This window comes from Sus scrofa, chromosome 11 (genome assembly GCF_000003025.6).
Source record: "Sus scrofa isolate TJ Tabasco breed Duroc chromosome 11, Sscrofa11.1, whole genome shotgun sequence".
Lineage (NCBI taxonomy): Eukaryota > Metazoa > Chordata > Mammalia > Artiodactyla > Suidae > Sus > Sus scrofa.
The window spans coordinates 67,309,258-67,332,396 of NC_010453.5; the positions used below are offsets into that span (position 1 = coordinate 67,309,258).

A 23,139-nucleotide genomic window follows, 5' to 3' on the forward strand; every position below is an offset into this window, starting at 1 on the left:
CAGGGAACCATATCTGGTCACTTAGGATGAAGCATGATAGTGTGAGAAAAAGAATGTGTATGTGACTGGGTCACCTTGCTGTACAGTAGAAAATTGACAGAATACTGTAAACCAGTGGTAACGGGGAAAAAAATCATTTAAAAAAAGCAATTTTTTATTGAAATATAGCTGATTTATGTTTTCTCTGGTATACAGCAAAGTGATTCAATTATACGTGTGTGTGTGTGTGTGGTATTTTTAAAGTACACTTGAATCGTCTGTTGAGATTTTGTTTTAAATTTCCCGTTTGAGAAGAATCTTAGTGGATCCTTCCTCCGGCTCCACCCCCCCTGCCAAGGAGTCCTGGGCATCCTTGGGGACAGGGTCACCCCATCCTCTTTCCCAGTTACCTGGGAAGGAGCAGGTCAAGGGCGAGGGCGAACATCCCTAGGGATTGTCCGGATTCTGGGAGTGGGAAGAGGGGACCATTGGTGAGGGCTGCGGAAGGTGGGCGAGGTGGGTAGCCAGTTCAGCAGGTGACTGGCCTTGGGATCGGGTAATATACTGTCAGTGACAATTGCAGTTACAGGAGAAATAACCCCACTCATAAAATCAGCAGGGACGCCGGATGTTGAACTGGCCCCGTGGGCCTGGTGTCCCGCAACACGCCTTTTACACATCAGAGTTTGAGCCTTTACAGCAAAGCTGCAAGGGAGGTTGTATGAGCCTCATGTTACAGACAAGGAAGCCGGAGCCGGAAAGGTCAATGGCATATCAAGGTCATGGCTGAGCAGCAGCTGCCTGGGATTTTATCCCAGGCTTCCTCACTGCAAAGAAATGCGATCACCCAAGTACCAGTGGATCTGACCCCTCCCCCAACCCTGTTTGCTTTGTGAATTTTGACCTTTCAAATGTTGAGCGTCTTTTAGTTCTGTGACAAGCTCCTTGAACCTTTTTCTGCCAGCCAAGCGCAAGGAAAATTGACAGATGGCAAATCAGGTCTGTGTGTGTGGGTGTCTGGTGTTGGTAAGGTGGTAGCTTGTGTGTCTGTGTGTGTGTGTGTGTTAAAGGAAAGTATGTCATTTATCACAAGGTACCGAGCAAGGAGAACAGGCAATAAATCCCCCAAAGACCTTAACACCCCCATGGCTTTCAGAGGAAGGGTTTTTGTTGTTAATTTTTTTTTTTTTTTGGTCTTTTTGGGGCCACACCTGCTGCCTATGGAAGTTCCCAGGCTAGGGGTCTCACTGGAGCTACAGCTACCAGCCGCAGTCACAGCAATGCGGGATCGGAGCCTCGTCTGTGACCTACACCACAGCTCATGACAACGCCGGATCCTTAACCCACTCAACAGGGACGGGGATCGAACCTGAGTCCTCATGGATGCTAGTCGGGTTTGTTAACCCCTGAGCCACAACAGGAACTCCCAGTCATTAATGTTTTAATTGAAGTCTAGTTGATTTACAATGTTGTATTAATTTCTGCTCTACAGCAAAGTGATTCAGCTACACATATGTACATATTTCTTTTTAAAATATTTTTTTCCATTTTGGTTTCTCATAGGACACTGAATCGAGTTCTCTGTGACCCACAGTAGGACCTTGCTGTTCATCCCCTCTGTGTAGAGAAGCTTAGCTCTGCTCACCCCAACCTCCCGCTCCATCCCTCTCCCAGTGGTAGCTTTTAAAATGTGCTTCCAGTGTTTGGGTAGGTGACCCACTTTTACTTCAGCAACCTTCTCTTTCTAAGAGAAATTTTAAACGTAGCTCTCGACTCGCAGGGAGAACGTGTCCTTTAAAAACCTGAACTCTGATGAACAGGACCAGCCATCTGAGAGGATAGGTTTGCCTCGCTTGCAAATTATGCACTGTTTTTAAGACGGTCTTGGCGACATTGCCGTGGTTCTTGTTTGGTCTCTAAATTGTAAGGATTAGACACGGAGAAAAGATAGATTTCTTGCAGCAATTTAGTTCTAATCTTGGTGATGTGCGAAGAGACTGTGGACTGTTCTTTTTTCCCTTGAAAAGAGGGTCCCATAACTCAAGTGGGATAACTTAGTTACTCCCGGCTGTGGCAGGCTCGGAGTTTTGTTTTGGTTGAAGTAGGAGGCTTTGGAAGATGGGGGCATTACTTAGAAGAAGGAAGTTGAGAAAACAAAGCACGCATCTCTTGCACAAGAGCCAGAGTGTATGTTGACACAGGACAGAGCTGCATGCTGTTCTCGAGTTACTCTAGGGTCTGTCCCGCCCTGGGGCTCTTTCTCCGCCTTCTCCCTCAGCCAGCGTCCCCAGCTTACTTGCTGTGTTGACACTGTTGTTCCTTTACTGAAGACACCATTTGGGTAAATAGGGCAGAAGAAGGGATGGACAGGATTTCACATGGGCTGTTCTGGAAAGCAAGCTGCTTTGGGTTGAGCTGTGCCCCCACCAAAACGCATGTTGATGTCCTAAGGTGCCTGTGACGGTGACTGCACCCCTGCAGATGGAGATAAGGTGTGAGCGCAGATGAGGTCACACCAGCGTAGGGTGGGTCCTTAATCCAGTATGACTGGTGTCCTTAGAAGAGACTCACAAGGCAAAGGTACATGGAGACAGAAGCAGAGACTGAAGAGAGGAGGCTACAAGCCAGGGAACACCAACCGGGAGGAGAGAGCTCCCTCTGCATCCCTGGTAGGAAGCAGCCCTGCCTACCCTCGATTTCAGACTTGTGACCTCCTGAACCGTGAGGGGAGAAATGTGTTGTTTCAGGCCACCCAGTTTCTGGGACTTTGTCACAAGAGCCCTAGGAAAGCAGCACACAAACCTCTCCCCCATTAGGCTGCTGAGGACACGTCTTTACACCTAACCTCCATCATGCCCTTACCGTTGAAAGAGTTGTGGTTTGTCCTGCTTAACCCTGCAGTGCGACTCTAGTGTCGTTCTGATGACAAAGGGGAAAGTGGCCTCCAGGAAGAGCAGTGTGGAAGGAAGAGCCTTGATGGCACCAGAAAGGGATAAAAGGCGAAGGACCCACCAGCCTCCCTCTCTGTCGGCTCATACTGCCCACCTCCTCCCCTGACCCAAGGTCCTGTAATCTTTCACTTTTTTAAAAAAATTTATTTATATTTTTACAATTGTTTTTATTTTAAAAAATTTTGGGCCACACCTGCAGCACATGGAAGTTCCTGGGCCGGGGACTGAATCCAAGCCGCTGCTGCAATCTGAATCTTAACCCACTGAGCCTCAGTGGGAACCCCCATGCTTCGCTTTGCAGAAAAGATATACTTGAGGAATAAACAGCCTTGAAAGTCATCAGGGTCTAAACAAAGACTGGACTTGGGGAAGGGTCATGTGCTGGTGACGCCTCCTTTTTGCCCTGGGACCTCCACCCCCCCACCCCCCAACTCCCACCCCGCCCAGGTACCAGCCTCCCCCGACTACAGTGTCCACGTGTGTGATGCACTAATGTGGGTTTGCCATCCTGTGTGGTGAGAAGGTGTGTATGTGTATGGAGCTGATTCCAACCAAGGAGGGGTAAGTATACTCGAGGTTGAACCTGGCTGATGCCCTCCATGTGCGATGAGAAGGCAGCTGTTAAACTCACGTTCTCCCCGATAGCAAAGTAGAAGGAGCAGACATTTTCCCAAGAGTCTGCTGTCCATCTGGTGCTCTGCTGGGCCCCAAAATGTATTACTTTATTTAATCTTTAAAAAGATGTGGTGCAAGAGTTCCCTTGTGGTACAGCAGGTTAAGGATCAGGTGTTATCACTGCAGTGGCTCAGGTTGCTACTGAGGCACAGGTTCGATCCCTGGACTGGGAACTTTCATATGCCGTGGGTGCAGGTAAAAAAAAAAGAAAAGATAAAAAAGATGTGTGTGTGTGTGTGTGTGTGTGTGTATATATCTCGAGTCAAGCAATGGAATATTACTCAGACTTGAAAAGTGAAATAATGCCATTTGCAGCAACATGCAATTTACTAGAGATTATCATGCTAACTCAGTCAGAGAAAGACAGTATGTGATATTGCTTGTATGTGGAACCTAAAATACGATACAAGTGAACTTATTTACAAAAGTAAATTCACAGACATAGAAAACAAACTTAGGGTTACCAAAGGGGAAAGAGGAGAGAAGGGATAAATTTGGAGCTTGGGATTAACAAATACTTACCACTACACATAAAATAGATAACCAACAGTGGAGTTCCCGTTGTGGCTCAGTGGTTAACGAATCTCACTAGGAACCATGAGGTTGCAGGTTCAATCCCTGGCCTTGCTCAGTGGATTAAGGATCCGGCGTTGCCAGTGAGCTGTGGCATTGCCAGTGAGCTGTGGTGTGGGTCACAGACGCGGCTCGGATCCCACGTTGCCGTGGCTCTGGCGTAGGCCAGAGGCTGCAGCTCAGATTGGACCCCTAGCCTGGGAGCCTCCAAATACCACGGGAGCAGCCACCTCAATAAAGTGACTATTGCAGAAAGGCAGGTGAGTCCTGTGAAGGTTTTTGACTTCCCGGTGCGTGTCAAAGTTGTGTTCACCCCATCCTGTAGTCTGCTGAGGGTGCAATAGTGTCTTGTCTAAAAAACGCTATTGTTTAAAAAGACTTTATTTCTAAAAAATGGTAACCATCATCTGGGCAAGTATTCATTGTTTTGCTGGTGGAGGGTTTGAAATATTTCGAGAATTAGCCAAATGGGCCACAGAGACACAAAGTGAGCAAATGCTATCGGAAAAGGCTGCCCATAGACTTGGTCCAGGCAGAGTTGCCCCCAGTGTTCCATTTGTAAAAAAACCAAACCAAACACACCAACCCCGGAAAACCCTCAGGGTATCTGCAAAACACGGTAAAGCAAAATGCAATGAAAGGGGGTAGGCCTGTACCTGGTGCAATTTGCATCATTCAGTAGGTGCTCAGTAAGTGCTAGTTACAGTAGGTGCTCAATAAGTGCTAGTTTTCCTTTTCTTGACTCAGTAAATCTCGGAATCACAGAACTCAAGGAACAGCGGTGTCTAAGTGCTGTTTATTCTTCAAAGTACTGCTGTTAATTTTACAATTGCAAGATAGCTCAAGGCGGGGCGGGGGCAGGGGGGTGGAGTCTGGTGGAATCTGGTGTCCTTTGATGGGACCGCAGTATCTGCTGTTAGGAAATCTCAAATAAAGGGAGGCATTGGCTGGGGCGACCTGGCCACTGCTGGGGATGAGGACAGATGAGATGAGGGAAGAGAGCCCGGCAGACCCGTCGCACACTGTGTTCAGCTGCTGTCAAGGGAAACTTTCTGTTTTCCTGGGGCCTCAGATTGGCCGCAGCAGATGGTTTAGGGATTTGGAGCGGGGAGTCTGGAAGAAGACCCGGGTGATGCAGTGGGGGGGTGGGGAGCTGAGGGCAGAACAGCAGATGGATGGAAGGTGAGCAGAGGGCCCCTGGGGCTCTGCCGCGGGCCTCTTGGGGCCTGTTCAGATGCTTGCACAATAACAGTTGATTGCAAATTAAGGATGAGCTGTTTGAAGCAAAGATGTTCTGTTGAGATGGCTGAGGCGCGGTCAGGTGCTTGTCTGATTTAAGCCTGTTAACGTCACAGCTCAAGTCACATACCTGTCCCAGTTCATGCCCCACTCCAGAGGGAGTCTCGGGGCATACATGTGAGAACGAGCAGCCTTATATAAAAGAACCAGGTGCTCTAGAGGCATCAGACTGCATTTGGGAGACCACGGTGAATGCCGGCAATGGTACAACTCAGTGATACACACCCTTCTTCCTCCCCTTTGGGATGTTTCTGGGAAGCTGAGATGTAACGGTGATTCTTTTTAAGGCCACACCCTCGTCATATGAAGTTCCCAGGCTAGGGGTTGGATCAGAGCAGTAGCTGCTGGCCTGCACCACAGCCACAGCAGCTCAGGATCCAAGCTGTGTCTGCGACCTGCACCACAGCTCATGGCAATGCCGGATCCTTAGCCCACTGAATGAGGCCAGGGATCGAACCCGCATCCTCATGGATACTAGGTGGATTCGTGTCCAGGGCACCACGCCGGGAACTTCCGAAAAGATAATTCTTAATGTCTGAGTCAACGACAGTTACAGGAGGATTCACTGATGCTTTTCTGAGTTCAGTGGATGAGCAGTTGGGCATGAGAAACGTCGAGTTGATTTTGGTTTCAAGTCACAATTATCCTCAAATAAAAAAGCTCTTAGAGCTTTGTTTCTCAGTCTCTGATTATCATGAATAATCGTAGATAGTAGGAGATATGCAGCAAGGTCAGACCTGTCCCTTCTATAGCTAATACGGCCAATCCTTTCCGACTATAAAAATCAATGCCATCTTATGTAATGGGCCTAGAGGGGTGGGGAAGCCCGTGACAGGAGACAGTTTCGGATGGATTGAATTACCGCCTGTGTTTGAGTGGGGTCCATCCTCCCATCCAGAATTTTGTGACACTCCTGTGTCAGGAGGGTGCTTAGCAGATTGCACGAGCATATGAATAGGAGAAGGTCCCGTTGGGTGAGTGCATTATGGGACAGGCCAACTCTGAAAGCAAAGGCAGGGACCCCATGTCACCTGCTTGGGGCACAAGCCGCCCCCAACTCACTAGCTTGGCTCCTGCCTGCTGACTTGACTCTGCCTCGGGACCAGGGCAAGAGCGCCAGTATCTTACCTGCTCCATCCCTATGGTTCCCCTCTGGGACTGTGCTGGGCCCATGGGTGCACTTGGAATTCCTGTATCCAGGAGCCCTGAGGCCACCCCTGGACCTTTTTATTTTGGTCTAGTTCCTGCCGGGTCCTTTAGATTCCCTCTCAGAAGAGAGAGCTGCCCCCCTGGCTGGGTTCAGCTGTCCCACATGCTCGCAGCCCAATCCTCCTGGCCTCTGGCTGTCCTCCTGCTTCTAAGGCAGGTGGCCTTCCTGAAGACCAGCCATGCACCACTGCTAGCAATAAGAGCGACCCTAGCTCCTTGCTGTGAGCCCCTACTTAACTTGAAAAGTAGGAGTTGTGGGAGTTCCCTTTGTGGCTTAACACGTTAAGGACCTGGCATTGTCTCTGTGAGCACATTCGGTCCCTGGCCTTTCGCAGCGGGTTAAGGATTGGGCATGGCTGCGAGCTGCAGTGTAGGTCACAGATGTGGCTTGGATCCCGTGTGGCTGTGGCTGTGGCATCGGCCAGCAGCTGCAGCTCGGATTCAACCCCTAGCTCTGGAGCATCCATAGGCCACAGGTAAAATGGAAAACAATATAGGGGTTGTGTGGTCCTGTCTGTTCTCCAGGCGGACCCTTTAGGCGAGTACTTTAATCATCCCTGGTTTCACAGATGAGGAAGGCACTGGGGTCAAAGGACCCTCCCCAGGGCACACAGTGCCCACTCGGCGGACCCCGCACTCTGGCAACTAGGGGAGCGCCTCCTCTCCACGTGGTGAGACCATCACCCCAGAGGGTGAGCCGGCCCCGGGCAGCCCCACGCTTGTAGTGTCCCATTCCTCGCACTTTGGGAGCCTCCCCAGCCAGAGGCACCTCATCCTTCTTCTTTTCCCACTGGAGCACCTTTGAAGGACAGTTTGCATCATTGCCAGAGCGTCCGTGGACAGAGCTGACATTCCATTTATAGCAAGCGGATGGCATGTTTCAGACATGTTTGTAATTTCGCCCAATGATTATATATTTGCAGGAGACCTAGGTGAAATGGGGGTCTTGCCCCCTAAAGTGGCATCTGAGTGGTCGCTAATGTGATGTAGGGAGCCATGAAAGGAGGCCTGACATGTGAGCATGTATGATCTAGGTTCATTGTAGGTTCAACTCCTGCTCAGAAGCCACCAATGAAAAGCAAAGACAGAGGTGTTCTTTCCATTTTTTTGGTAACCTGGGAAGGAAAACCGGTAAGGCTGATTCTGCATATACCCCCGTGTTATAGTTTTTGCGGCAGAGACTCCAAGGGTGAGTTGAGGGCTTCCTCTAAGTTCTCAGCTGCACCAGGAGCCAGAAGCCTCCGTCTGCTCCCGGTTTTCACTCCATCTTCCCGCCATCACGTTGGAAAGGTGGGTTCGTATTTTGACCAAAGCTAAGCACAAAGTATATCTTCTAAAGGGCAAGAGAGGCTGAAAAATGAAACCCCATCTCGAAGGGTCAGCGCCCTTGCTTCGAGCCAGAAGTATCTAGCCATACATTTATTTGGAAGTTTTGTTCTGGAGACGAAATTTCCCTTCCGTGTATCCTCTGGCCCCTTTCAGCTACAAAGGTGATTGTTCAGTTTCTGTCCACCTGTTTTCCAAAGATGGTAAAGATGGGATTTCCCATGGATCCCCTCTGTCTTTTGGGATACATAGGTGTCTTGATCAGCTCCAGCTTTCATGACAAAATTCCATGAACCAGGTGGCCGAAACAACAAAAAATGTGTCTTCTCACTGTTCTGGAGGTTGGGAAGTCCATGATCAAAGTGCGGGTTGATTCGGTTCCTGGCAAGATCTCTCTTCCTGGCTTGCAGATGGACACCTTCTGTCCTGTGTCCCCATATCAGGGACAGGGCTGCGGGGGGGCTCCCTGGGGCCCCTTCCAAGGACACTAATCCTCTCAGATCAGGGCTCCACCCTGCTGACTTCTTTACCCCAAACTCAGCCACTTGGGGGTTTAGGGGTTCAACATATAGGAGTTGTGAAGGGACTCGCCATTCCATCCATGAGCTGTCATCTCCTGTAATCAGAGAAGGTGACATCCAAGCAAGAGACTGGGAGGTGGCCAGACCACCCTGTGCTTCCCCAGCCACTGCCAGCTGATGCTTTGGCAGTGCCTTGCCGGGCTTCTCACCACTTTCTCTGCCCAGCCTTGCGTTCCTCTGGCTGGTGAGGTGAGCTGGGGAGACCTGGACCGGTACCTAGGCAACAAGGGACATCTCACACAAACTTAGGGTTACCAACGGGGAAGCAGGGGGAGGGGTAAATTCGGAGTATGGGATTAATATGTACATACTACGATGTATAAAATAAACAGCAAGGATTTGCTGTAGAGCACAGCAACACTCGATATAATGAGCACTCAGTATCTTGTAATAACCTATAATGGAAAAGAATCAAAAAAGAAAATATAAATACATGTGCATGTATGTCAGTTTGCTGTACACCTGAAACTAACACAATATGGTAAATCAACTCTATATCAATATAAAAAAATGATGAAATAAAAAAAAAAAAAACTGCCAACCTGCGGAATCCCCCATGAGGCTCAGGGGCTCGCAGATCCAGCGCCAGCCTGCCTCTGGCCAAGCCCCCCTGCCCCTGGAACGCTGACTTGAACTTCTCCCCATCCTGCTTTGGGGCTGCGCTGTCTTCCGCCCCAGATGTCAGTGCTGCTGGGCTGAACGTGGTTCCCTCTGAGTATTGTGTGACCGAGACCAGGACGTTGCTTGGATGCTCCTTTTTGGGAACAGAAGGAAGATTCTCGAGAACATGGTAGAAGGTGTTGACTGAGTACAGGCTGTTGTCTGGGACTTATCCAAGGGTCATAGCTCAGCAAGGAGTTTCTAGGATTGTGAAATTGGCAACTTTTAAATTTCATTTGTTGGAGTTCCCATTGTGGCTCAGTGGGTAAAGAACCTGACAGTGGCTGCGAGGGTGTGGGTTCGATCCTTAACCCCTCACTCAGCGGGTTAAGGATCCAGTGTTGTCATAAGCTGAGGCACAGGCTGGCAACAGTAGCTCCGATTCAGCCCCTAGCCCAGGAACTTCCGTGTGCTGCAGTTGTGGTCATAAAAAAAAAAGATAAATAAATTTCGTTTGTCCTCTTAGCCATTTTGCACAAGACACAGCCAAACCCAACCAAACATACATACACACGTGTACATACCACATACATTAATGGCAGCCACACACAGAAGTGCGTTCCAGAAATTGTTTTTCTGGGATTTTTGTTTGTTTGTTTTTTTGTGGCTGCCCCACAGCATATGGAAGTTCCTGGGCCACAGATTGAATCTGAGCTGCAGCTTCGACCTACACCACAGCTTGTGGCAATGCCAGATCCTTAACCCACTGAGCGAAGCCAGGGATCAGACCTGTGCCTCCTCAGCAACCCAAGCTGCTGCAGTCAGATTCTTAACCCGCTGTGCCACAGTGGGAACTCAAGAAATGCATCTCTTTATCGCGTTTATAATCTGTGGTGAAAGAAAGCATTTGTTGTTTATAATCAAGATGATCATTAGCGTATTAGCACCTTTGGGGGGGTTGATTTTTTGCTTGGGGGTTGGGAGCAATTGCCATACATAGATTTCATAAAAGGTTTTAGGAGTTCCCGTCGTGGCGCAGTGGTTAACGAATCCGACTAGGAACCATGAGGTTGCGGGTTCGATCCCTGGCCTTGCTCAGCGGGTTAAGGATCCAGATCTGGCGTTGTCATGAGCTGTGCTGTAGATTGCAGACGCGGCTTGGATCCCGAGTTGCTGTGGCTCTGGCGTAGGCCGGTGGCTACAGCTCCTATTCGACCCCTAGCCTGGGAACCTCCATATGCTGAGGGAGCAGCCCAAGAAATGGCAAAAAGATACCCCCCCCCAAAAAAGGTTTTAGATTCGTTCTTGAAGTTTACATTAGTAAATTTAAGCACATGTGCCCAGGTGGTGAGATCAGGAAGGCATCTAGATTTTATTTAAAATTTGGTTCACATCGTCTCTATCATGAGAAATTCATTGATTCATAATGAAGTTTTTAGTTTTTTCTTGCTAAGTGTCTTGCTGGCTTTGAAAGTGTGGTTATTTAAGATAGTCCCCCCCCCATTTGAGACTTTTATTACTCTATCATTAACGTATTGAATTTATGCCTGTGAAATATTTTCTAGCCTCTTCCTAACATGTGAAAACATTTTGTTTTGATCTACATGTCTGTCCTTTCTGTGTATGTATTTTTTTTTGCATCTTAGGGCTGCACCTGCGGCATATGGAAGTTCCCAGGTTAAGGGTCGCATCAGAGCTGCAGGTGTCAGCCTGCACCACAGCCACAGCCACACAGGATCCGAGCCACATCTGCAAACTACCCCACAGCTCGCAGCAACTCCAGATCCTTAACCCACTGAGTGAGGCAAGGCATTGACCCCATGTCCTCATGGATCCTAGTGGTTCATTTTTACTGAGCCACAGTGGGAACTCCTTTCTGCTGTTTTTGGATAGTTCTATTTTAAAGGAAAATTCTTGAAGTCCATCTTTGAAGATTTCTCTAGTTGGCACTTCTTTGGTTTTTTACTTTTAAAGGAGACTAGAAAAACAAGTCTTCAAACAAACAAAAAAATCTAGTTTATTTTGCTGCTATGTACATAGCATAAAAACCCTTAGATTCTTACTATTTGTAGTTAACTTGTATTCAGTCTTTAGAGGGAACAAAAACAAATCTCTCCTTTTCTAGAATAATTGAGAGAATATTTGTTTTTTTATTTTTATTTTTAATTTTAATTTTTTATTTTTTTGCCTTTTTGTCTTTTTAGGGCATATGGAGGTTCCCAGACTAGGGCTCGAAATTCAGCTGTAGCCGCCAGCCACAGCAACACAGGATCCAAGCCATATCAGTAACCTACACCAGAGCTCACAGCAACGCCGGATCCTTAACCCATGAGCAAGGCCAGGGATTGAACCTGTGTCCTCATGGATGCTACTCAGGTTCGTTAACCGCTGAGCCACGACGGGAACTCCTAATTCAGAGAATATTCGTAAAACTCCATTATTTGGAGATGGCTGTTTACCATGTGCGTTTTTACTTAAAGCCTTTATCAAAGTTAACTTCAGAACAATTAAATACTCAAGAACCAGAATGGAATTTAATTGTCTTTGTGTTTATAACTAATATACATTCTCAGCTGCACCGCAACTGAACTATGTCTAAAGACTTGCTTATGAATTAGAATCGTGTTACTTGATTGACACATTCGATGGCCTAGCAAAACTTGCCCTTGAGGTGTGTGATTTAAGGGAGAAAATAATGCTTCATTTTGGGTTACAATATCCTTCATTATAAATGGGGATGTTGACGGAGTCTTGGTTTCAAAGATGTTTTCTCAGTTCCAGGTGGCTCTTGGTTTTCTTTGTCTTCTAATTGGTGGCTTGGAAAAAAAATAAAAGCTCGAGTTGCTCTCAGGCTGTATGGCTCAGGCTTTCCTGAAGGAAATCCCATTTTCACGAGGAAGCCTTGCTACGTCTAATCCAGCCTGTGTATTTTGGCATTGCGGACAAGCGAAGCACCGTTCTTATTGCTCCTTATGTGAGACTTATTTTGTAGTGGGTAACCTGGGTATTCAGAGTTTTCGTATTGAATTTACGACTGTCTGCAAATGATTATCAAGCGGATATTCATGACTGATTCATCCAGTCTGAATAGCTGGTTAGAATAATGATTTGCCATTTTCTGGAAAGAGTCTACTTTTTTGATGCCTTGCCTGCACAAAGTTCTTTTCCTGATATCTTCAAAAGAAAATAAATTATTTACTATTACGAGGAAAAAAATAGGAAGCCCTCGCTCTTCTGATGTCTGTCGTCAAAACGTGTTGACCAAACCTGGTATGTTTAAGCATCTTCCACAGCCTGTGCCTTGACAACCATTCTTTTCCCAAACTCTTTTGCTTTTTCCCTTCGGGCCAGTAAAGACCCCTGGAAGCATCAGGTCCTAGTGGGCTAGACCCCATTCTAGGGGTCATCGGAGTCCTTTGCCTCTGCCTTTGACCATCTAGTGAAGATTTTCCAACCTACTGGCCTTGGTGACTCTTGGCTGCCTCCCTAACCATCGCAGAGGGCATTCACAAGGAAATTGAAATTTCTTCGCCAGACTGGAGAGAGTAAGTGAAGTAGATGCCGTTAAAGCAATTCAAGACAGTGTCCTGAACCCCTGGGAAATAGTGAAGGTCCCCCAGCCCGATTGGCAAATAACATGCAAGGAACATCCGTGAACATTAAGGAAAGAATAGTAATTGCAGCCTACTGAGTGGCAGTTATTATTATGGAATAATACGCCGTGCTGTCTTGAACCCTCCTTTGGGCTTCCTTTGATGTTTTATGGCAGGTATGCCAATCCTGTGTATCTTTTGTTTGTCCTAGAAATCCTTGAAATGTATGATTTCTATTATTTTTGCACGCCAGGCAACATGTACTTTAGAGAAAGGTCAGTTCTGAGAAGTGGTCCTTCCATCCCTTTCTGCAGGATTCAGAGCTCCTCTTCCCAGGAAATTGAGTGGCCCTACCATGGCATAGGGCAAACGGTTCTCCCCTGGCTGGTGCTCATCCCTCACCAGCCTGGAAACCCACAGAGACAGCAGGGAAAAGCTACGGGCAGGACAGTATCTGCATTCCTGTGGCTCCAGTACCCCCTGGGCGGGCAGCGTGTGGGACGAGGGTGGCAGATCGCTGTTCAAAACGTTGCACATTAATGTTGCGAAACCTGACTGGAGGAGGAAGAAGTTGGGACTTGGGTATTTGTCAGCGTTGAGGAGCATGGAGTTAGGTCAATCATAAAAATAAAGGTGCTCTACCAAGTTACAACAGTAATTTTTAAAAAACATTGTTATAGTAGAAAACTCCTGCAGAAACCTAACCCAAATCACATGGTGAACAGCTCTGGCTTTTTGAATCCAGGTCAAGTGATAGAAGAGGTCCCACCCCCTAAAAGTCCCCTGGTCATTGCTCCCCCACAAGGATAGGTACTGTGGTGATTTTTGGCACCATAGATGAGTATGGCAAAAGGATTCCTGACCGGTGCAAGCAGCTAGCCTCATCCCTTGTTATCCGCAGGGGACTGGTTGCAGGACGTGGCCCCACCCCCACCTCCAGTACCAAACTCCATGAAATCCACAGACGGTCCGTCCCTTATACGAAGTGGTGGAGTCCAGTCGGCTCTTCACCTCCGTGGGTGGTTGAATCTGCGGGATTGACACCTGCGGATAGAGAGGGCGTATGTTTCATGTGAATTCTCTTCGGACATTGTGTTCGAGACATTGGCCTTCCTCTGTAGCCACAGTGTGCTCATTCTCACGGCTGGAATGAGCACCATAGCTTTTTTTTCATTCTGCTGATGAGAGATGGTTCCTAACTTGGCACCAGTGCAGTGTCTTTTGCCGAATATATATTCCGATTTCCGTTGCGTGCGGATGAAATTTCTGGATCTCTTCACACGTTCAGCTTAGAAATGGGCCAGCAAGTTTCCCAAGAGAGTGAGTGGCACCTGCTTCCTCTCCCAGGAGTTCTAGTTTCTCCACATCCTCACCCACACTCAGTATTGTCTCTCTTTCTCGTGATCATATACCTTGAAAAATGTCTTTAATCGTGGCAAAATATTTTGAATGTAAAAATTTCCACCTTAACTGTTCTGAAGTGGAGCAGTAGGTACATTCTCATTGCTGTACGGCCAACCATCAGGGCTTTTTCATCCTGCAAAACTGAAATACATTTTTGTGCAGGCATGCAAAGCGCTTGACTTGAGGTGAAAGACCTTAAGGAGCTCATCATACTAGAAACGTAGGCACTTTGGGAGGGTGACCAAAAGTGACTGATGAATTGCAGTACATTTTTCTTTAAGCTGGGAAACATCGGAAGGAATTAATTCTTTCCACAAACACCATTCATTTGCGAGCCTCCTTTCTCTCCCCTCTGGGCCAACAGTGGATCCAGTTTATGGGAAGCCCCAAACTGCGGGCCTCCCCCTCCTTCGCTCCTTTTCTAACGAACCCTACTCATCATACAGATTTTTTTTTTCAGATGTCTCTTTAGTGTCATGTGGTTTCAATTCTGTCACGTCTTAGCGATTTAAACAGGCTTGACTAACCTTTCGTGGAAATATTTTTCCTAAAATAGTGGCACACTTCAAATGTCCTTTAAATAATGATGGTAACACTGTCTTAAGGGGGACGAGGGCAGTGCATGTGCAGAAGAGGGTGTGGAAGGACCATGACCGTGGATGCTGGGGGAAGCATCAGTACAGTGTTCAGCTTGGACAGACAGCCCGTACCAGCTGCGGTAGGAAACCAGCTGTCTCCTGTAAGATAAATATTTATTCGAGATACAGCTCGCCAGGCCATCTGTAAATTTTGTCATGCAGACTATTTGTGGACATACACCCACACATGCACGCAGTGCACCGTTAATTAAAGGATCTGTTTCATTCCTTCGGAATCGCTCGGACCATGTTGTTTCAAGTGGTTTTCTACTTCCCCAGAAAGTCACATTGTCTTCCTATCTGCTGGGGCTTGAGCTTGTCTAGGTACAGAATATCTTGCCTTGTATTTAGTAACTGTGAAGTTTCTTTTAAAAGAATATCTGGGAGTTCCCTGGCGGCTCAAGGGGTTAAGGATCCAGTGTTGTTGCTGCTGTGGCGCAGGTTTGATCCCTGGTCCAGAAATTTCCACATGCCGTGGGTGCAGCCAAAAGAAAAAATCGAATAATAGGCCCACTTGGGAGCAAGAAAAGAACTAGAAGGCAAACAGGAGAACAACTCTCTGGGATTTGGGGAGGAGAAAGGACCACGAGGCTGGAAGAGCAGTGCTGTTCCTCTCACACCCCATTTACATTTAAACCCTATTGGAGGTGGCAGCTCATTTCTTTCCAAGACAAACTGTTATGCTGTTGAATATTTTTATTTTCACATGTTCGTTCTCTCTAAGCAAAAAACTCTATCCTGTAATTTTTTTACTTTCCCTTATTCTTTGGGCCCTAGCCCTGTTCTCTTCCTGGCTGATGCAATAGGCCAGCTTTCTGTTACCAGCAGGCTTGGCTGCTCTTGAGGTTGGAGTCCGCCGTGACCACAGTGTTTGTCACTGGAATGGCCTTGGGCTTGCTCCCCTCAGGCCCTTCTTAGGTTGTGGAGACATAGATGTTGTTAATTTCGCAAGTGTTGAATTTTCTTCTCTGGCTCCTGTGTCTGCGACTTGCTAAATCTAGGTGTCCCGTTATTGCCCTCATGAATCCCATTGTACCTCAGCTGTCACCTCTCTACGAAAGGACAACAGCAGATGTATTCTTTATGCATGGTTGGATTCCAAAGAATAAACATGTTCCCTTCTCACTTTTCTTGCAAATGTAAAATTTGTTTTGATGTGGTCCCTGGGGTCTTAATTTGGCTGCTCTAACAGATCCCATAGACTGGGTGGCTTATAAACCGCAGAAATTTAGGAGCTTGGAAGGCCAAGGCCGAGGTGCTGGCAGATTTGGTGTCTGATAAGAACTCAGTCTGGGTTCATGGCAGTTGTCTTTTCCCTGTGTCTTCACACAGAGGTAGGGACAAGAGAGCTCTTGGGGAGCTTGCTTAAAAGGGCGCTAATCCCATTCACAAGGGCCCCACCTCCTAATATCGTCACACGGGGATTAGGTTTCAATGTATGAATTTCGGCAGCAATCACATATCCAGTGTTTGGCCCTGGGGGAGCTGAGTTCATGCATTTGATGTTGCAGGGAAAGAAATACTTTCCAGTATTTCCACAGCTGTCTTCCCATGAGGACTGAAAGAGGACTTCTAGAAGTATGTATTTAATTTTTTCACTGTATTATTAGATCCATCTTTACATTCAACTTATTACCACCTGGATTAAAAACCCATTGGTCATAGCCTGTGCCCGCGGGTTGGAAGAAAAATATCCGCACTCATATCGGGTCCAGACAGAAAGAAGAGTTTATTAAGAATGGTGAGGTGGAGAGAAAGTAGAATTTATTGAGATATGAGATGCTGCAAGGGGTGAGCTGACAGTGAGCACGTGGTCATGTCTGTTTTTATAATTCAGGGAGAGGAGAGGTCTCAACACACACTTGCGGACCTGATAGACTTGCTGGTTGGTTGGGGGCATATAAGGCCCCTATACAGGCAGGGTGAGGAGTGGGTCGCATACCTTTCCTAGTAGGGAAAGGCATGGGCCAGGTGGCTCAAGGTCAGGGGAGGGCATTACAGTGAGAAGGGAGGGGCCATGAGAAGAGTCTAGTCCTTCTGTCTGGGCCAGAGGCTTTGAGTTCAATCTCCCTGCAGGGCAATACCTTTGGCCTTTGGTCCTGGTACTCTTCTTGGCATTGGGATAAACATACCATGTTCCTAAAGGTGAAGCTTCCCGCTTGCCTCGTGGGCCTGCTGATGAAGCTCAGGGCGGGCTGGCCATTCTTGGAGTAAACAATCTCCTCCGTGCCCTGCCAGCTTCTTTATTCGTGCCAGCTTCAGAGTGGAGGGTCACCAGCCAAGATCCAGGGTCCGTGCCAGGCCTGCCGACCAATATGGCTAATCCATCTTGGACTTGTGACCACAGAATCAGGGTCTTTAATTCTGCGTGACACGTGCATGTCAAAAGGCGTTGATCCATCAGAGAGGCAGCTGATGTGTGCTCAGAATGACTCAGAAGACTCTCAAGAATGTTTGGCTTAATATTTGTGGTGTTTCCAGGTTGGTCTTCAGAGATGCTGTCACACCGAAAGAATGTGTCACTGAGGAGTTGGTACAACACAGCACATTGATTATTGTCTTCTAAGAAAAAAGAAAAAAACCACCTGGGTCTGAAAGCCGCACTTTGTCTCCAATAGCTGGAAGTGGCCACTGGGCATAGTCAGCAGAGAAAACAAAGCTTGTTTTATTGCCGCTCTGCACAGGTTTGCTTGACAGGCTCGGAGGCACATTGAGCTAAAAGGGAGCTGTTCACGATATAATACCTGCTTTTGAGATGTTTCCATTGGGCAGTGGTGCATCAATAGGTGAGAGCTTTGAAAAATGAATGAAAATCCAACATAAAGACACCCATGGCTCCCTTGACTTGGTAATGAATAAACACAGGCAGAGAACATTGGTGTGTGTGTGTGTGTGTGTGTGTGTGTGTTGCCCCCCGTAGCTCTTTATTTATGCTTTGTACTTTGGTCCCGTGCCATGAATAAACCAGCCTGGCCTCTCATCTCCTTAAGGAAAGATTGCTTTTCACAAGCTCAGAGACTCGGAGATGGCGTCTTCCTTGCTCTCTTTTCTCAACTCGGGGTTAAAACACATCCCATGTCCCATCTCGCCCATGTTTAAGTGTACAGCTTGGTCACGTTATGTATATTCGCATTGTTGGGAAACCCGTCTTCAGAAGCACCTCATCCTGAAAGAGCTGAACCTCTGCTTCCCTCCCCCAGCCCCTCGCACCCACCCTTCTACTTTCTGTTTCTATGAACTGGTTTCCTGCTTTCTTTTCCACATATATTCATTCCTGAGTCTCCTCTCCTGCTTCGGTGGAATTTGGGCTAATCATGCCTTTAAGGAAGAAAGAACAATCTGTGATTTTCACAGAGGTTTCATGAAACGAGTGCCAGCATAGACCCAGCGTCTCTGGGGCTCTCATTAGCATGTCGTTTTTGGCATCACTCTTCAAAATATGTTAAAGTCATCTTGCATAATTAACTAAGAAATTAGATGGTGAATGTGTTGCCAGAATATCGGTGTGCTGCCTCTGTGCACCGATGCCAGTTAGAAACGCAGAGACAGAATTGGAGGAAACGGAAAAATAGCTTTAATTGCCAGGCAAAGAGGGGAACACAGCGGGCTAGGCCTCAAGGACTGTGTGTCCTGCCTTGGAGGGGGTAGTGAGGCGTCTTACAGTGTTTGAGGAGCAGGGAGGGACCAGCTCCCGCACATTTTCCTGACTGGCTGGTGGTGAACTAGTTGCTGGGAGTCAGCATCATAGACCTTCTGGATCCACCTGCTCTGGGGTCTGTGTGCTTGGGGGCAGCACACACAGTTGACTTCTTCCACCTGACGGGGGCCTCAGCACCTGCAAAACAGCTCCAATGACATGGCCCAGAATTAGCTTCTACCGTCTTTGAAGAACCGAAGGTCCTTGACTTTGCTGAATGGCTCTGCTCTCATTATTCTGTCTCACTTGACTGCTTTCCTTTTTCTCTGTACTTCCCCCCTTCTCTGATTCAACTGTTCTTTGAAGTTTTTCTGCAGATAAAAAGGCAGGTGGAGGACCTGAGTGGGGGGGGGGGGGAGGTCCCCTCTGGCATGGCCTCCCAAGGTCCTGCTTGGTTACAAAAGGCCAATCCACACTTGAAAAACGAGACCTTTTTCCTGCCTCTCTCACCAGAATCGAGTCTAACTATCCAATTTCTAGGCAAACCTGTGAACTAACTCTTTCTTCTTATCAGGGAGTGTTTCTGTATCAACACATGATGGACTCTTATTTCAAAAACATGCTTATGGCCCTCTGGGATTTTAGTTTAACTTGGTTTTAGCACTCATGTAGTTGTTTGTAAATATGGGCAGAAGACATTTTAATGAGTCCACACTGTGGATAGAATGCCGACACCCTGAATAACCCCAACTCTTTTCTGAGGGGAGTACGCAGAGTTTTCAGTTCCATGCATCCCATGCTGTTAATCACCACTGCAGGTGATTCTTTTTCTTTTTCTTTTGGCCGCCCCACAGCAGGTGGAAGTTCCCAGGCCAGGGATCGAACCCATGCTGTAGTTGCAGCAATACCTGGTCCTTAACCCACCCCGCCACAAGGGAACATCCTGCAGGGGGATATTTCGAGTGTTTTTGTTTTTATTGAAGTGTAGTTGATTTACAATGTTGCATTAGTTTCAGGTGTACAGGAAAGTGGTTCAGTTACATAGACTTTTTCAGATTGTCTTCCATCATAGAGGACTGTTTTTTAAAGGTAGTTCTTATTGCTTGCTTTTGTTTTTGCAGAAACATCTGCATGTTGCCAAGCATGGCTTTTCTCTCAGTGGTGATAGCGGAACATGGCAGGCTGCCTGTGTTACTAAATTATCACCGGGCAGGGTTTTGTGTAAAAGACATACTCTGTACCCAGGCTTTTGATTCTGTATCTTGCATTTAGTTGCCTTTTGTTTTCCCACCGCTCACTTCAAACAGCAGTGATGCTGCAGCAAAGTGGAAGTGTCACTAAGATGCTGACGCCTGGGATGTTTTATCCCAGCGGGGCTTGCAGTGAGCCAAAGCCTGAAATCTAATCCGAATTAACAACGGAATGTGCCACCTCCAAGGCACCTTTCTTTTGACCAAATTTTGAAATAATCCCACACAAGAGCAAACTAGCGACGGAGTTCAAAAGAAAACTGGGGTTTCAGACACTCCAGAGGCAGTGCATCACAAGTAGTTAGCACATCGGTGTATTCTCTGAACAGCAGTAAAAGGAGCACAAATCCTTCTTTTCTTTCTCACAGTTCATATATTTGTAAAAGCCACCTGAGGGATAAGGCGGAGGGGCCCCGTGACCAGTTACTGTTTGTGATGCGGTGGTTTCCTGATGCCGTGCAGTCTCCCAACAGGTGTTTCTATCCCTGCGCGACTGTCAACTGTCGCATGACTCGATTTGTTGCGCATCGTGCCCAGCTTGAGATGATTCCTGACCAATAGAACGTCGTCTTTCATTTTCTCATTTTGCTGTTAACGTGTTTCCTTGAGGGTAGCCTTTCATGAGTGGTTCCCACGTGTGGCTTTTGGAAGATGCGAACTCTCTGCTCAACACGGTCTTGAAATACAAATATATTTTCCAGTTGGCTTTCAAATCTAGATCCCAGGGCGGCGTTGTTTTTAAGGACTGTGCTGCGAGAGTCTCTCCATGAGAATTAGGGCTTGAGAATGATTTCATGTTCATCCATTCAGCAGATTCTTATGAGCGCCCTCTGTGTATCGTGCTGTTCTAAGGAACAAAGCAGATGAAGGTTCACATTCCCCAGAGTGTGCATCTACCAGGGAAAGACAACATTATGAAGAGATGCATCGTTTGGGATGCTCGGGAGTGATAACTGAAAGGGGAAAAATGAGAAGAAATAGACCAAAATAGGAGGATGGAGGTGTGGCGATAAGTTGCAGTTATAAGTAGGGGGTTTGGGGGCAGCCCTCCTGAGAAGCCGATGTTTGTGCAAAGATTCAAAAGAGATGAGAGAATTATCCCTAAAGATGTCTGGGGAGACAGCAGAGCGTTCCAGGTGTGGGAGCAGCCCGTGCAAAGGCCCTGAGGCTGATGTGTGCTTGATGTGCTCAGAGAACAAAGAGGACAGAGTGGCCGGAGCAGCGTGAGCGAGAGGGAAGGGAATTGGATGTGACCTGAGACACGGGGGACAGGGTCGCACTGTGGAGCAGGCCCCCGGGGCCTGGTTTCCATTGTGACGACTCGGCTTTGACACTTGCGTTTTGAGCGGAGGAGTGATAAGTCTAATTTAGGAGATGGCTGGTGTGGACAGACCTGACTTGAGAGGCTCCATGGGAATTATTTAGGTAGTAAGTCCGATGGTGACCATAAGTGACAGAGGTCAAAAGCAGTGCAGAAATGCAAGGGAATTGTCAAGGAAAAAAAAAAAAGGCAACAAGGTATCCAAAGTGGTGACTCAGAGAAGAAACTCCTAAAAGTAAGCTACGTGGCTTCCAAGCTCCCGGTGCCCCACATAGGCATCCCTGTGTGCGTGAGTGCGTGCGGGGACTGGACTGTTGGGGCGGGGGTGGCGTTCCTTTTCCAGTTCTTCCTGCAGACTCTAGGGATGTGCCGGCTGGAGGAGGCAGGTGGGCTGAAGTCTCCAGGTGAACCTGACCTTCAGCGATCCCCTTGTCGCCACTGCTCTACTGGAATTAGTTCCTCAATTACACCCGGGCTGGTGATCCATGTTCCTTTTGATTGAATTTGTGAGAACTTAGAGGAGCCGTATGTGAACCAGGCAGAATGATCTTGGTTGTCAGTGCTGCGGTTTATCCACAGCCAAGGACCCGCGTGTTTGATACTGAAAGGAAAAAGGCGTTTCATTCAGGCTCTTTCACCCCTTCTAATAGACTGTTAGTATATCCGGTTGTGCCTTCTGTGGTTTTGTTCTACTTATGTGTAAGTTTCTTCTTCCCAAGTTTAGGATCTATGGGCTTCTATTTTGTCTTACTCTGGCAGGATGCTGGCAGGAGAGAACTGTTAACAACAGTGAACACATACAATTTTTTTTGCCTTTTAGTGGTTTTCCGAGTATATAGATCATAGAGGTGGTTCCTTCGCCTCAAATCCACTATCTCATTCTCCAACCCCTCATCAGAAGATACTGGAGGACTTCCTGTTGTGGCTCAGTGGTTCACGAATCCGACTAGGAACCATGAGGTTGCAGGTTCGATCCCTGGCCTCGCTTAGTGGGTCAAGGATCCGGCGTTGCCATGAGCTGTGGTGTAGGTCACAGAGGCAGCTCAGATACCATGTTGCTGTGGCTGGGGTGTAGGCCTGGGGCTACAGCTCCGATTAGACCCCTAGCCTGGGAATCTTCATATGCCGTGGGTGTGGCCCTAGAAAAAAACAAAAAGCCAAAAAAAAGAAGGAAGATACTGGAATATAAAGGCAAGTATAAATTGTATTTCCTAAGTGGTTAAAGTGTAGTGAGGCTTAAACATGTTCCAGAGGGAGTTTGCATAGCTACTAAAAGCTGGAAATACCTTGGAAAACACGGAGCCTAACAGTTAACTAAGATCTATTGAGACTCGGCTAAATGCTAGTCCTGGTGCCTGGCCCTGATGGCTGTTTACATGTAGTTGTCTCCCCGCCATCTCTTTAGGGGACATCCCGGTTCCATTGCTTAGAAGGGAAAGTCAGTGCCTGCGTCGTCAGGCATTGAGGTCACAGCGTGGCGACACCAGAACCCATGTCGTCCCCCACTTGCGCTACTTTCACATGTAATCTCGCTTGTATTTATATGAAATAGGAATGGGTTCGTCCATGGAAAGTGTTGCAAATGGTAGGTTCTGCTCTTTGATGAAAATACTTCTTATGTTGCTTGACTTTTTCTTACCCCTCACCCCTGAATGTATCAGTTCCTTCAATAGACTCTCAGTGTTTTTAGATATTTTTCCTTTTTTTGTTGTTGTTGTAATAAAACACACCTAAATTAAAATAACTTTGGCCCTCCTTAGCATACAGTTCAGTGGCAACAAGCACGTTTACACTGCTGTGCGACCAGCACCCCCATCCATTTGCAGAACGCTCATTTTCCCAACCTGAGCTCTCTACCCATTAAATAAGAATTCCCGGAGTTCCCGTTGTGGCCCAGTGGGTTAAGAACCTGACACAGTGTCGGTAAGGATATGGCTTCTATCCCTGGCCTCATTCCATGGGTTAAGGATCCAGCGTTGCCGTGAGCTGTGGTGTCGGTTGCAGCCAAGGCTTGCATCCCACGTGGTTATGGCTTTGGTGTAGGCCAGCAGCTGCAGCTCTGATGTGACCCAGAGCCTGGGCACTTCCATGTGCCGCAGGTGC

General features: G+C 47.5%; 1 protein-coding gene across 7 annotated transcripts in view; it reads left to right on the forward strand.

The window, feature by feature from the left end:
- The window catches only part of FARP1 (FERM, ARH/RhoGEF and pleckstrin domain protein 1), a 312,926-nt gene that overhangs the window by 164,636 nt on the left and 125,151 nt on the right, over positions 1 to 23,139 (forward strand). Inside the window, exon 1 of one of the 7 annotated variants that reach the window (XM_021065378.1) lies at positions 16,365 to 16,406. The exons of the other annotated variants lie outside the window; for them this stretch is intronic. Within the exon in view, the coding sequence (XP_020921037.1) occupies positions 16,380 to 16,406 (27 nt within the window). The 5' untranslated portion in view covers positions 16,365 to 16,379. Of the gene's footprint in view, positions 1 to 16,364; positions 16,407 to 23,139 lie in introns of those variants that run through there. 7 annotated transcript variants of the gene reach the window in all.